General features: G+C 43.3%; 1 protein-coding gene across 1 annotated transcript in view; it reads right to left on the bottom strand.

The window, feature by feature from the left end:
- Nucleotides 1–1,345: 1,345 nt before the first annotated feature.
- CCDC110 (coiled-coil domain containing 110) overlaps nt 1,346–15,175 on the bottom strand; it is a 31,930-nt gene continuing 18,100 nt past the window's right edge. The window contains exons 2-6 of the mRNA XM_013008070.1: nt 14,494–14,761; nt 6,518–6,573; nt 5,997–6,062; nt 4,318–4,428; nt 1,346–3,487 (exon numbers count right to left, since the gene is read on the bottom strand). Coding sequence (XP_012863524.1) covers nt 1,346–3,487; nt 4,318–4,428; nt 5,997–6,062; nt 6,518–6,573; nt 14,494–14,761 — 2,643 coding nt within the window. The remainder of the gene's footprint in view (nt 3,488–4,317; nt 4,429–5,996; nt 6,063–6,517; nt 6,574–14,493; nt 14,762–15,175) is intronic.

The raw sequence follows: 15,175 nt of genomic DNA, 5'->3' as shown, positions 1-15,175 counted from the left end.
CCAGTATCATAAGGTAATGTCTCTCCAGGGTTCCTTTCTTCCAATCCAATCAGCAATGTGAGCAGTTGTTTTTTGGACCTCTTTAGTTGAGCCCTAAGGGCGTGGTGATTACACATTGGGCTGCTAACTGCAAGGTCAGCAGTTCGAAACCACCACCCACTCCTCAGGAGAATGATGGGGCTTTCTACTCCTGTGAAGAGTAACAGCCTCGGAAGCTCATGGGCGGGATAGTTCTACCCTGTCCTACAGCACTGCCAAGTCATCATCAACTTGATGGCAGTGAGTTTGGTTGGGTTTTAGTTGACTGTAGGAATTGGGGAATGGGGAACTGATTCAAAATGCTGATACTTTTGCCTCATGTAATAAACTGTTTATCTCTGACCCATATTAGCTAAGGAGTCCTGGTTGGCACAGTGAGTAGTTCAAAGAGCTCGGCTGCTGACTGAAAGATTGGAAATTCAACCCACAAGGCCACTCTGTGGGAGAAAGATGTTTCAGATTACAGTCTTGGAAATGGCATGGTAGAGTTCTACTATGTCTTACAGGGCTATTGTAAATGGAAATTGGGTTCAGGTGCAATGGCTTTAAAAAACATTTGGTTCCAAGGGGGCTTCAAAAAGATTGTGGGAAAATTTAACTAAAGATAGTGGAATCTTTCTGTGAACTTTTTGAAGCCCCCTCATACAAGTAGGTTAAATCTCAGATCCTTTACAGTTCTTGATAACATAAGGATATATACCAAAGTCCCATTTCTAATTCTAAAATTGAATATATTTTAATAATCTACTAGGCAATTGGGATACTATGAAAAAATAATCTAAAATTATTTCATGTAGAAAAATACTTGAACACATTTTTTAGAAATTTATTTACATATCTTGGAAGGAAATAATTGATACAGTTTACTTGGTGTTCCTGGGAGGACAAAAAGAAAGAAATTTAATGTGAAAATAATACTAAATAAACCTGTTGCTTGTACATATGTAAGGTATATAGCTAACCCCCCAAAGAGAAGCCCACAGTGACCCTGTAAGACAGGATAGAACTGTCCCTGTCCCTTTCCCAGGGTAACACTCTTTTCGGAGTAGAAAGCCCAGTCTTTCTCCGGAGGAGCAGCTGGTGGTTTCAAACTGCTGAGTTATCAGCCCGACTCATCAGCACAATACCACCAGTTAATAAATAATAATATTAATTTTATTAAAAGAGCAAAATCCCTAAATTATTCCATTATATACTAAATTGAACCCAAATGTTGTAAAAACTAAAGTATGCCCATCTTAATGTTTCCTAACTGTACTCTGACTAGGTCTCTGTAGGTTAAAATCACCTTAACCACATCTCTCTACTAATCTACTACAATATACACACCTTTCAAATCAGACGCTAAAGTTCTGCTCCTAGGGCTGGAAGTTTCTTCATAACCGTCAGAGTTGTCAAAATGGTATTTCTCCCTTCTTGAGATATAAGTCATTTTTGGTAGGTCATTATGCTGATTACCTATTTTATCGTTCAAATGAAAATATTCCCGTTGAAGATTCCGCATCTCAAATTCCATGGCGTCCCTCTCGTTTTGTATGCTTCTCACGTAGTTCTCTAGCAGTAGTTTGTCTTCAGTGAGCCTGCTGATGCTGTTTTCAAATTTGACGTTTTCTTGACTGTGTTTCTTCAGTTCTTCTTTTAGAATCTGATTATCCGTTTTGATTTCCATCACCATTTTGGACAACATTTCACATTCCTTGGTTGTTTCTGACAAGCTATTCTTATAAATATTTGCTTCGGATTTGGCATTTTTTATTTCTTTGAGGAAAGTCTCTTGTGCAGTGTTTTGATACGTTTGAAAATTCTCCACTTCTCTCTCCATCATTTGTCTCACAGCAGTAGATTCTTCTAATGCTGTTTCAAGATCAAGTTTTTCGCTTTTAAGTGTCTCTATTATTTGAAGAAGGGTCTCTTGCTCAGCTTTCACCAGCCTCTCTGTCTCTCTTCGTTGCAGTATTTCCAGCTGGCTTTCTTTTAATTCCTGTTCCAGGGAGCTTTTGTCCATTAGAAGTTGGTATGTTTTTTTGTCTAGCATTTCCTTTTCATCTTTTAGCAATCGAACATTTGTTTTCATTGATTCCATTTCTATGCTCATTCGGTTATTTTCATTACTGACAATGGCAAAATCATTTTGAGTTTTGTGTTCCTTGCTTTTTAGTTGATCTAACGATTCTATCAGTTGTTGTTTCTCCAGAGAAAGTTGACTGTTTTTTTCCTCCAGAGTTTTATTTTGACATTGGAGGACATTGTAGTTACGGATCATATTTTTCAATTCTTTAAGATACTCTTCGCCATCTTCTTCTGATTTGGTCAACTTGCATTGAATAGTGTTGTTTTCTTCAGACAACTTCTTAAGTTGCTTTTCATACGTGTCAATTTTCTGAATCAGAGATTGTGTGGTAGAGACAAGAGGCTTTATTTTGGTTTTAAGAGTTCGATTTTCATTCTCTAGTTCTGCCACTTGTTTTTGTAGCTGCAGAGATTCTTTTAGGTAATTCTGTAAATAATGAATTTTTGCAACACACTGCTCAGTCACAGAATGAACTTTAGTTGTCTTCTCACTTTCATAGACAGCTGGTCCTTTTTTTACTATGAATGACTGCATGTCTTTGTCTTTCTTTGTGTGTTTTGTTTGCTCAAGGAATGAAAACGTATCTCCTGTGGCCCTAGAACAGCATCTTAAATCTGTAAGATCCTTGCCAGTGATGGGACTGTCTATATTATGTTTCTCACTCTTCTTTCCCCTGTGCAATTCACTCTTAGATAATTTTTTACACTTCCTACAAAAATTCACGTGAACTTTTGATACTGTTTGTCGGAGTGGAAGTAATTTGTTTATCAATGCCTCCAATTCTTTAATTCTTTTAGATTTTTTATCTTCACTTAAGATATTTTCAATATCTTCTTCCTTAACAAAATTAGCTTTTTCTTTGTGAATGGGGGACAGATCATATTTGTCCTTACTCTGCACATTTGTATCCATTTTTAAAGTCTGAAGTTCATTTGTAAGTGCCAGTTCCCGATCGTGTGACTTTTGAAGCTCTTCCTTCATGTGTTTGATAGAATGGCAGATGTCATCCAGGTTTTCACAACGTCCGTGCTTGAGAAAAGGCAGCGTAATTGTGGATTCGTCCAGAACGACCGTAACAGCTGGGGACACTCCGTTCTCAGGTGGGTTAGGCGGGAAACTATAGCGATTGTTAAGGTTTTTCAGCATGTTGGCACTTCCTGCAGTGTTCACACTTACATTTGACGCTGTAATGTTATCTGTTGATGTTCTCAGCGCTAGTGTGTCCTTGAAATGTATGTGGGAGGGAGTGCTTCGATCTTGAGAGACACTGTTAGCACTGTCACTCCTTAGCTTTTCTTCTGCGGACTGAAGAGATCTGGAGTCCTCACTGTGGTGCGTTTCTCCCCCAGAGAAGGTTTCTTCTTCGTCCTCTGTAGGCTAATGATCAGAAGGAAATCATTATAAACGCGCGCTCATTTGTCACGTGTTCAGCAACTTGAGAGTGTGCTCATAGAGGATTTGTCGATGGAACTAAAATGAGTTATTTCACCAAGGACTTTGGCGGTTATGAAATAAACAAGTATGTTTATTTAAGAACCGCTGTTTACATCTGTAACTCCGGTTTGCACAATTTGCTCAGAAATTGCCTTTATTTCCTTAGGGTGCGAGGCTGGTGAGTACCACTTGATTTTAGACATAGAAATTGAACCTTCCTCAAGAGCCCTTCATATCTCGATGGGGAAGATCAGAGCACCAGATCAGTTACGGAAAAGGGAGGAGGATTGTGGCTCCTGAGCGATGGTCAAACCCAGCCTGTATTTCTAGTTTCCAGTTGGCTCAGGGCTGCCATCGTCCTGGAGATGTGAGTTCTACTCCGGGGGGTGGGGTGGGAGTGGTGGGGCTACCGGGACTAAGGTTTAAAGCGCTGCTAGGGAATGCATCCCAGGTTAGTGACCCCTAAGAGTAGAAAGCCCTGAAGTAGACAGGGAGATGGTAAGAATTGCCTTCTCCTTCAGTTCACTCAGGGATCCCGAGGCTCCTGGAGGAGGACATCAGTGTCCTCCCAAACGCCTAAGAGAAAGGAGAATATTGTATAGGGATGGGATCGACACACGTCGTTTAGGGTTTGCAGGACCTGGGTTTCCTTGTTTTCATCTCTGGTCATCCATTCTTCCTAGGAATAAAGTTAGAATGTAAACGTGAAGAGAAATGACAGGAGCAGCATGTTTGTGCATAACTAGAGAAGCCATTTGTACCCAGTAACATACCAAATCATTTGCAATGAGTGTCCTGGAAGCTTGATTTCTTTCTGGTGTCAATTGTGGATTTTCTACTTCAATAATACTTTTGTTTAATATTTCACTGATTTCAGATTGCACCTTCAAAAGATAAACTGAGAATATTAGGATTGGATATATAAATGTATTAGTGTATGATAATAATAATAATAATAATAATAATAATAGGTACTATAATTCAAAGGTATATCTACCAACCCACTGTTATTGATGTGGACTTATCTTGACCCTATATAAGGTTTCTGAGGCTGCAAATCTTTACAAGATCAAATGGTCTCATCTTTCTCGTGAGGAATGGCTGGAGGGTTTGAACTGCCAACCTTTTGTTAGCAGTCTAATGCTTACCTGACAGTACCACTAGGGCTCTAAAACCAAATCCACTTCCATCGAACCCTTTAGGTTTCCGAGCCTATAAATCTTTACAGGGGCAAAAAGCCTCATCTTTCTACCGAGGAGCACCTGGGGGTTCAAACTGCTGACTGTTAGCTTGTCAGATCAACATGAAACCCACTAGGACACCAGGGTTCAGGTATCTAAATGTCCTGCACACCAAAATTATTTCCCATTTTGTAGAATGTAAAATATGGCTTTTAGTTTATTGTCATCTCTGACTCTAAGAAAAGTATGTTCTTATACATGACATGATTATAAAATTACAAAAGACTGAATTTAGAAAAAAGGTAAAATTTGTATGAATGAAATAATTTTAGATTACCATTGCATAGTAAATGATTGAGTCAGTCCGAGACCTTTGACATCTACCACCAAATCCACTCTGCTACCCTCAGGAGGAGCTAGCTGGTCCTCTCATACCGCTTCCCTGCAGTTGTTTCCCACACAAGGACATTGGGAGGAAGTTTGGAATGAATTTTAGAATTTTCGTGTTCTGTACCGTCACAGTCTGTCCCCTCTCCTTTTGCTAATACCACCTCTTCCTTCTTCTGGACAAAGTTCATGTTCTGTTGGTGATTCTGACCCCATCCTAGCTCCATATTTGCACATGTGACTCAGCTAAGAAAGTCAGATCACTGCACTCCTCTGGGCGGTCGTTGGTTCAAGTCTTGCATGTGAACCAGTCATCTGGAATCTGGCTGAGGCCAGATCAGTATAAGAGAAAAAGACATGCTCTTCTATCTGCCTGACTTGCAACTAGAAGGACAAAGGCCTACAGCTACCAGAGCCTTTTTGCCAGACCGACTCTGAGCATCCATTACTCTTGAAAGCAGAGTCAAGATATGGAGTGAGACTTAGTCCCGATGATGTGAATATTGATCATATGGGTGAGGCCGTCTCTGAAGTGTATTATCACTCAGTTACTTGAGCCAATGAATGATGTATTTTTTCCTGAAGCCATATTGACGTGGGCTTTATAGCACTTGTAATGAAAGAGTACTTCTTTGTAGACTATCTTTTGGTAGGATTTTGAAGGTGTGTTTGAGCAATTTGAGGAGCTCTGTGTGAATCACATCTAAATACAAGCATAACAGAGAGAAGGGCATGGTTTTCTCAAAACCAACATTGAGCCTGGAATATGTTGTGGTTTCTCTTAGATAACAATCAGTATGAATTAATCAACTGGTCAGTGGGCTCAGCCTATAAGAATGGGGTGATATTTGATTATTTCCCATGTGTACATTAAAACAACATACCATGCTAACATTCTGCAAAGTCTGTATTCGGAGAGCCTGAAATGATTCCAGTTGATGCTGAAGAGCCTATAAAAAAAATTAAACAAAGTGCAAGATTGAATAATTTTAGGTTAGTAAGCATCACTTGAATGATTATGACTTTTTAATATCCCTCAAAGTGGCCTATTTGTTGTTTAGAAAGGACCGTACGAATGCCAGGTGACTCTTAGTCATTCTTGCTACCTAGCCAATGGATTTTCATGTAGAGTTTTGGATAAAATGGAGAAGCCCAGATGCATTTGTTGTTATTGTTAGGTGCCATCAAGTCGGAGCCAACCCATAGCGACCTTAAGCACAACAGAATGAAACACTGCCCCATCCTGCACCATCCTCACGGTGGTTCCTATTCTTGAGCCATTGTTACAGCCACTGTGTCAATCCATCTCCTTGAAGGTCTTCTCCTTCTTTGCTGTCCATCTACTTTACTAAGCATGGTGTCCTTTGCACAGTCTTTTAGTGACAATAAAATGGATTATACCCACTTTCAACGCTGATCGCGGTTGGACTTGAGTTTCTGATTCTGCTCTGTAGCCACATTCTAAAACACAAAAGGGAAAGACCATCATGTGACGTAATTCTTACGTTACTGTCTTAAGCATGTGTACCCCAAAGCAGGCACCCATATTTCTAGGATAATGAGACAAAGAGATGAGAACTTTTGTTATCGACATTAGAAAGAACCCTCTGCTTGTCACAGAAGGAATTATTCGCTCTTTGCTTAAAATATCTGCTAGAGGTTGTTAATGTGTTTTTAGTTTTAGAATAAGCCACTCACTTGCCGCACCAAACTCTCAAAAATCCAAATATCTTTGTTTCTGGGATATGAACTACGGCCATAGATATCCCAAGCACAAACGAGGAATCCTTGTGAAAAGGAGGTCCTGGGTAAAGGACTTTACAGTCTCTGTGAAACTCCCGCTTTATCATGGGAGTTGGAAACAATTTGGTGCTAATAGCTTTGCTTTGGCTGATAGGAAAAATTGAAGTAACTGATTGTAGCTTCTCCCTTAAGCAACATACGAGAAAGAGCTGTATGCTCCTCTTTAGAAGCGAGAATAGAGATCTGCAACGATTTGCCAATTTTCCGACTTACATCCCTCACCATCTACACATAAGCTTATTTGATTACTCTGTATCGGTTTCACCAAAGAACATAAATCAACTTTCAATGTCACAGGTGAAATAACAGTTATGATTGGATGCTACCCTGGGTTGAGAATTTCTGTCTGCAGGGAAATAGAAAAAAAAGTTTATCTTTTCTTTTGGAATGTTAGTCTGCTAGATGTTCCAGAGATGGCTGTAAAGTATGGCACCGTTTTCCCCATCTGGCCCTCATCCCTTGAGCAACACTGGTTCTGGGTGGGCCTGGAGCCGATCCCACCTCCAATAAAAAGATGGGGAGGGGATTCAGCGAAGCTATCGGCACCTTGCTTAGTTTTGCATTTGTATTGGGAAGAAAATGGTAGTTAAACTCTTTCTTGGTAGTCTGCAAAGTTCATCCCAGAGAGATTAAAAAGGAACTCGAAGTAAGGTCTGGACCAATGTAGGAAGATATCATAAAGTTTCTAGACCCTAAATTAATGAATTCAAGTAGACCCAAGTGCAAATCAAAAAGAATAGGTCGCCTAGAATCCTATGACCCAGAACACATCATTGTGAATCTTACTTGTCATCCTTTAGTCAGAAGAGCCCTGGCAGTGTGGTGGGCGGTGCGTTGGGCAAGTCCAGCACTTTGAAACACCAGCTGCTCCATGGGAGGAAGCGGAGGCTTTCTACTCCCTGAGGCTTTCTACTCCCAGGAAGAGTGACAGTCCTGGAGACCCACAGGGGCAGTTCCACCCTGTCCTACAGGGTCACTGAGTCAGAATTGACTTGATGGCAGTGAGTGAGTGAGTGAATAGCTCTTAGTCAAGAGCCCTGGTGGACCAGTGGGTTAAGGATTGAACTGCTAACTGCAAGGTCAGCAGTTTGGACCCAACAGTCACTCTTTTTTTTTTTTAAAGTCATTTTATTGGGGGCTCATACAACTCGTCACAATCCACACATACATCAATTGTATAAAGCACATTTGCACATTTGTACATTTGTTACCCTCATTATTCTTTTAAAAAAAATATTTTATTGAGGGCTCGTACAATTCTTATCACAGTCCATACATCCATCCATTGAGTCAAGCACATATGTACACCTGTTGCCCTCATCAATCTCAAAACATTTGCCCTCTACTTTAGCCCTCAATATCATTTGCTCATTTTCCCCTCCCCCTCCTCCTGAGCCCTTCCTAATTAATAAATTATAGTTTTGTCATAAGTTACACTGTCTGACGTCTCCCTCCACCCTCTTCTCTGCTGTCCACCCCCCAGGGAGGAGGCTATACTTAGATTCTTGTAATTGGTTCCCCCCTTTTACCCCACATTCCCTTCACCCTCCAGGCCCCACCTCTCTCACCACTGGCCCTGAAGGAGTCATCTATCCTGGATTCCCTGTGTTTCAAGTTGCTATCTGCCAACAGTCACTCTTAGGGAGAAAGGCGAGGCTTTCTGAGGGAGAAAGATTCACGGTCCAGAAACCAAAAACGGCAGTTCTACCCTACCTCTTAGGGGTCCTCTGACTCAGAATCGTCTCACTGGCAATGGGATATTTTTTAATCCTTTAGTCAACTCTTTATGCATTGATGTAACACAAAAAAAGATATGATTATTAAACAGTAGGATTTTATTCATGCTACTTTCAGGTAAATACGTGTATATCTAATGAGCTTAAACTAAAAAAGATATTACAAATAGCCAAAGTTATTACAAATATTCTTCACTACAAAACACATTATTTCCTAAAAGTTCTAAGCTAATAAAAATATAGTAGGGAAATAATGAAAAGCTGGAATCTTTATGATTTATAATGATGTGCATTTCGATTGTGCTCTATGCCAAGACACATGAGAAAAATAGCATTTATACTTCCATAGCTACTATTAGTTTTTATGACGTTTGCTGTTTCTATGGGGGTAAAGAGCAAGTGTTGCCACTAGGGGTCCAGTGGAAATATGCAGGGGTTTGTTCCAAACAGAAGTTATTTAAACATGCCTGCGCTCTCCGAGGACAAGCTCTCTCTGGGATACAAAGCTCTGTCTTGGTAGGGTGCCTTCACATAGATTCAATCAAAATCATGGCTTCAGAAAAGATCTGCTAGGCTAGTCAAGTCAAGACAGAGAGGTCAGCTCAGAAGGTACAGAGATTGTTTTGTGAAGTTCCAAAGAGGTAATCTTGATACATTTTCTTTAGAAAACAACAACAACAAAAAAACCCAGATGCTTCAAGAACATTGACCACTGCTTGCATGAGAAAAGGTATCAGGAGAGTTGAGCTGAGGAATTTTCCACCCCTCCCCCCTGGCATCATGACAGTACACCTGCTCATTCTCCCAGGGGAAACAAAGTCTGTCCTAAGAGAATTTCATTGGCAAACATGATCTCATTCGCCCCACAGACCTGAGCTTGCTCCATCATGTTTCTTTTTGTTCCAGAGATTCAAGAACATTTAAAAGGACTATGATTTGAGTCCCTCAAGAAGGTTGAGGGAAGTGAGGGTTAGGGCATTTTTGTTTGATGCCTTCTACCCACCTCCACCCCCATTATGTGAGTTGAGAGGAGGTGGAGAGGGTGCAGGAGGCTCCAGGAGATATGAGGAGGGAAACAGGTATCTTGAAAAGGAGAAAATCATAGGCTCATTTTAGATCCCTGGTTATGACTCAAAAATGAGTGTCATTCTCCAGTAATGTTCAGATGTTTCAGCGTGGGCAGAGAGTAGGCAGAGAATTGGCTTGATGTATTTTTAAAGGCTATTAAAATAACTTTTGTTTCTCTTAAGAGTTTCAGAGACTTTGGTTGCTACTTATTTCCTAAAGAAAGGTAATTTCCAAATCCCACAGTACTTACTTAGAGAACGACATAGAAGTATGTGACTCAAGACCTCATCATAAAAGAAAATAAAAATCTGTGCCACGGGACCAATCAACAGCATATGATCAATGGAGAGAAGATGAAAGCTGCCAAAGATTTCATTTTATTTGGATCCAACCATCAACACTCATGGAAGCAGCAGCCAAGAGATCAAATAAGGTCATTGTGCATTGGCAAATTTGCTGCGAAACACTCTTTAAAATGTTAAAAAAGCCAAGATGTCGCTTTGAGGATGCTTGCTTAGGGACACTTAACCCAAGCCACAGCATTTTCAGTGGGCTCTTCGTGCAAATAAAGCTGGATAATGAATAGGGAAGAGAGAAGGAAAAAAAACCACATGCCTTTGAATGACAGGGTTGCGAAAGAATATCAAATACATCACGGAATGCCAAAAGAACAAACAAATCTGTGTTGGAAGAGGTCCAGCCAGAACGAGCCACAGAAGTGGGGATGGTGAGACCTCATCTCCGGTGCTTTAGACATGCTCTCAGGAGGGTCCACTTTCTGGAAAAGGGCATCATACAGCATAAAGTGCAGGGATGGGAAAAAAAGGGGAAAACTCTAATGAGACCGATGAACATAGTGCCTACCACCTGGGGCTCCAATATAGGCCTGATTGTGAGGACAGGGCAGGACCAGGCTGGGCTTCCTGCCGTTGAGCAGGGGGTTGCTATGACCCAGAACCAACTCAACAACATGTAAGTACAGCAGTGGAATGGGAAAGGAAGTTATGCATCACTCCAGTGTTCACAAGAGCCATAACATAATCACACATCGTCCTTCATGATGTCCTTGCAGAGTGTCCAGTTGGAGGAAGTTATGCTAAAAGTTAAGTGGTACAAGTGTTACCTCTGTCAAGATCACCCAATATGATTGAGTCCAATCCTACATACAGTGACCCTCTCCAGGGCTTCTGAGACGGTACATCTTCCTGGGAGCAGCAAGCCTCTTCTTTTCCCATGGAGTGGATGGTATTTTTGAACGGACAACCTTGTGGTGAGCAGCGAATGTTTGCCCCCCTAGTGCCATCAGGATTCCTTGGAAACTCTATAAACCAGACCAAACTCACAGCCAGCAAGTCAATGCTGACTCATAGCGACACCTCCACCCCACTGTGGGTTTCTGAGATTGTAACTGTTTACGGGAGTAGAAAGCCCCGCCTTTCTCCTGTGGGAAGCTGGTGGTTTTCTGAACCGCCAATCACGTGGATTGGAGCCCAACGTGTAACCACTATTCCACCAGGGCTTTGGAAACCTCTAAAAACCCTAGAGGGCGGTTCGGTTCTGTTCGCTAGAGTCTTCATGGCATAGAATAGACTCAATGGCACACAGTAAGTGGGAGATAAGATTTCAGCCCTCCATAAATTTGTAGTCCACTGAGAATATAAGAACTTGCATTCATATTACAGTCATTGTCAATTCCCTAGTGGTTTCAAAAGTGAAAATCAGGATATTTATTAGTGAGATGAGTTTGAAGTAATTAAGCTTAAAGATATGGGGATTCTAATCAGAAGTCTGCTGAAAATGATTTCATATTCAACATACACAGAACGTATGTTGCCCCCTTTCTCCCCCTACCTTTCCCTTCGCCTCCTGGTATTGCTTCTCTCATTATTGGTCCTGAGGAGTTTATTTGTCCTGGATTTCCTGTGTTTCTAGCTCTTATCTGTACCAGTGTAAATGCTGTGGTTTAGCTGGAATTGTAAGGTAGAATTGGGGTCATGATAGTGGAGGGGAGGAAGCATTAAAGAACTAGAGGAAAGTTGTATGTTTCATTGATGCTATATTGTACCCGGACTGGCTTGTCTCTTCCTTGTGACCCTTCTGTAAAGGGGTGTCCAATTGTCTACAGATGGGCTTTGGGTCTCCACTCTGCGCTCTCCCTCATTCACATGATATGATTTTTTGTTTTGGGTCTTTGATACCTGATACCTGATCCCATTGACACCTCATGATCACACAGGCTGCTGTGCTTCTTCCATGTGGACTTTGTTGCTTCTCAGCTAGATGGCTGCTTGTTTATCTTCAAGCCTTTAAGACCCCAGATGCTATATCTTTGGATAGCCGGGCACCATCAGCTTTCTTCACCACATTTGCTTATGCACCCATTTTGTCTTCTGTGATCGTGTTGGGAAGGTGAGCATCATGGAATGCCTGGTTATTATTAAAAAAGTGTTCTTGTATTGAGGGAGTACTTGAGTAGAGGTCCAATGTCCGTCTGCTACCTTGATACTTAATATATAAATATATGTACATAGATCTATTTCCCTATCCTTATATATAAATATATTTATATATGTACATGCCTGTATTTTAACCTCTATAAATGCCCTTTGCCTCCTAGTTCTTTCCTCTATTTCCTTTTACTTTCTTCTTGTCCCACTATCACATTTTGCCTTCATTCAGGTTTTGGTAATTCCTCTCAGTTACATTGGCTTTGATCAAGCCCTACCAGGCATCCTACATCCTCCTCGTCATCGATTTTTGATCACTTGTTGGTCCCTTGTCCCTGGGTTTGTTAATACCTACATACTTTCCCCTGTCTCACCCTCTCCCATGTCCCTGAGGCTGTCAATATTTTGGGGAGCAAAGCCTCATCTTTCTCTCTCGGAGTGGCTGGTGGGTGCTTACACAACAGTGCCATTTAGGCTCCTAGACAGGTATATATTAATTCTTAGTTCCACATCCGGACCCCAAATTAAATTTCACTAATTGAGAGCATTGTATTTCTGTTAGTTATTTATAAATGTGCATCTTGGTAAAGACTGAATTTATTAAGCAAGGAAACAGATTTCAACTCTAAAGTCTTGACTGTAAGCCTAAGAATGCTGGGTCTCAGGCCTTACCTTGAAAATAAACTTGATTTCTTAAGCATTCTCAGGGAGTTGGTGTATCACCTGGGACCTAAACAACTAGTGGAAGTGCACCACTGCTCCTCACTGTTAGGGAGTTGATTTGGCTCAGCGTGGCGTTATCGGACTGAGTAGGGATGGGTTAGAACTGTCCCTTCGGGTTTCCAAGGTTGTAAATCTTTACTGGAGCAGAAGGCCGCATCTTTCTGATGAGGAGTGGCTGGTGGGCTTGAACCACGAACCTTTAGGTTAGCAATTCAATGTATAATCCAGTACACCCCCAGCCTCCTTTACCAGCTGAAGGGGAGGGAAATCCCACTGACTATAGGCTTGATTCTGACTCATAGCAACCTTTTATGTGGCTTTTGAAGCAATAAATCTTTATGGGCACAGACAGCCTCATTTCCCCCCAAGGACTGGTTGGTGGGTTTGATGCAGTCTGTGGGATCAGCAGCTTGACACCTCCCCCACTGAGCTGCGCGAACTCCTTAAATGGGGAGAACATGTAAAAGTAACCCACTGCCAGGGAGCCAGTTGAGACTCAGCAACCTCTAGAAGAGTCTAGAACTGCGCCCCGAGAAGGCGGCTCCACACTTTCTGGGGCTCCATGCTTCATTCAGAGCCAACCCCCAGTCCTTACAGGGGACTACGTCTCATACCTTTCCCTCCTCTCAACTCCTGTCCTTACATTCTGCTCCATTCACACGAGTTGCCCATCAAAGGCCAGGCGTGCTCCCACCTCGGGGACTTTTCAGTTGCTGTTCCCTCTGTCTGGAATGCTCTTTCCCCAGAAAGGTGCATTGACTATTCTTTTGCCTCCATCTGACCGTTGTGCAGAGGTGATTAGGCAGGTGAAATCGTCTACCTTCTCATTTAAAGCTGGACACTCCAACCACCCACACGCAGCCCTCTCCTCGCCTGACTTGCTTCCCTCCCAGCTGGGACCCAGGGCCCTCTGTTCACCAATCGTGAGGGAATGGAATGAGCACCGCGGGATGGCAAATGGGTTCCCCAGTGGATCCTGAGTGTCTAGAACAGAACTTGACACAGAGCAGGTGCTCAAAATACCGTTCGATGAAAGAATGTGTAAGTGAAGGTTTGGGAATTATTTGTTCTTTTGAAGTCAACGAAACAGAAACGCTAGACAAGTTGTCTAGTGGCATCCGTTACGGTGGTTTGTGGATTTAGTACCAGATGAGCAGCTCTTGTTATTTCCCGGCCCACTTGATTCCAATGCAGAGAGGCCCTGTTGGTGCGAGTTAGGAGCTTGGAACTGTGTCTCTCCAGAGGAAGGCAAGAATTCTACCACAGAACCAACGCTGACTCCTGCTACTGAAACACTCACTGCGGTAGACTTGACGGCCCACTCAGCAGCCCTCCAGGGCAGAGCAGAACTGCCCCTTGGGGGTTTCTGAGATTCTGCCTTCAGCAGAGCAGGCAGCCTTTCCTCCTGTGGAGAGGCTGGTGACTTTGAACTAAGCACCTTGTGGTTGGCAGCGCCAAACATATGCCACCAGGGCACCTTTGAAGAGCAGTAACAGTTACGGGGAGTCACTAGGCACTAGTTAGGGTTGGAGGTCGTCGGCAATCTTACCCGTGACCTGTAGTAAAAGACTGAAATACGTCGGCCGTGGCCCTGTGGACTTTACCTGCTTCATTTTCACCGCTGCCCTTTACCCCCTCAGAGGCATTTAGGATCTTGGAGGCTGTGAGGAGAACGGAGTCAACTTCATTGTCTTCCTCAAGATGCGCTTCTGTAACCGAACAGTAAATCTGCCTGGAATAGAAGCGGGGCGCGGAGAGGGGGGCAAGGTGGGCGTGGAGATTTCGGACGCGGCGCCTGTAAGAAGCCACCGGAGGGCGCGCTGGAGCCACGCCCGGCGGGATGGGGCGCAGGGCTGAGAGCGCGGCCGTGCTCTGAGTGGGAGTGGCTGGGGACCAGCGCTGAGCTCGGGAAGTGCTGCTGGACCCGAAGGTCCACGCTCCAGAGCAGTTCTGGGAACTCCCAGAGGCTTCGGGCCAGAGGCGGAGCTGGCGCCGCGCCCCACGGCCGCTGCCCTCCCGCCGGGTGCCTCCGGCCACAGGCCCCCGCGCCGCTCTTACCCGGACTCATTCCTGGCGCCCAGGCTCTCCCTCCCCAACTGCCTCCCCCACGCCGTGGGCCCAGCTGCTTCACGTCCGGGCATCCTGTTGCTTGGTAACGGGGCGGCCCGGGCACAGCGCCCCCCACCCCACCCCATCCCTTTGAGCGTGAGAATTCGGGAGGCCGGTGGGGATTCTAGAGCCGCGCGGGGCGAGGGGGAGGGGCGCGGGTCCTGGAGGGATCAGCTC

Source organism: Echinops telfairi, unplaced genomic scaffold, assembly GCF_000313985.2.
Source record: "Echinops telfairi isolate 266 unplaced genomic scaffold, ASM31398v2 ScPeMD7_9;HRSCAF=40, whole genome shotgun sequence".
In the NCBI taxonomy this organism is placed as follows: domain Eukaryota; kingdom Metazoa; phylum Chordata; class Mammalia; order Afrosoricida; family Tenrecidae; genus Echinops; species Echinops telfairi.
The sequence above is the reverse complement of the archived record's forward strand: the minus strand, read 5'-3'. Positions and strand labels throughout refer to the sequence as shown.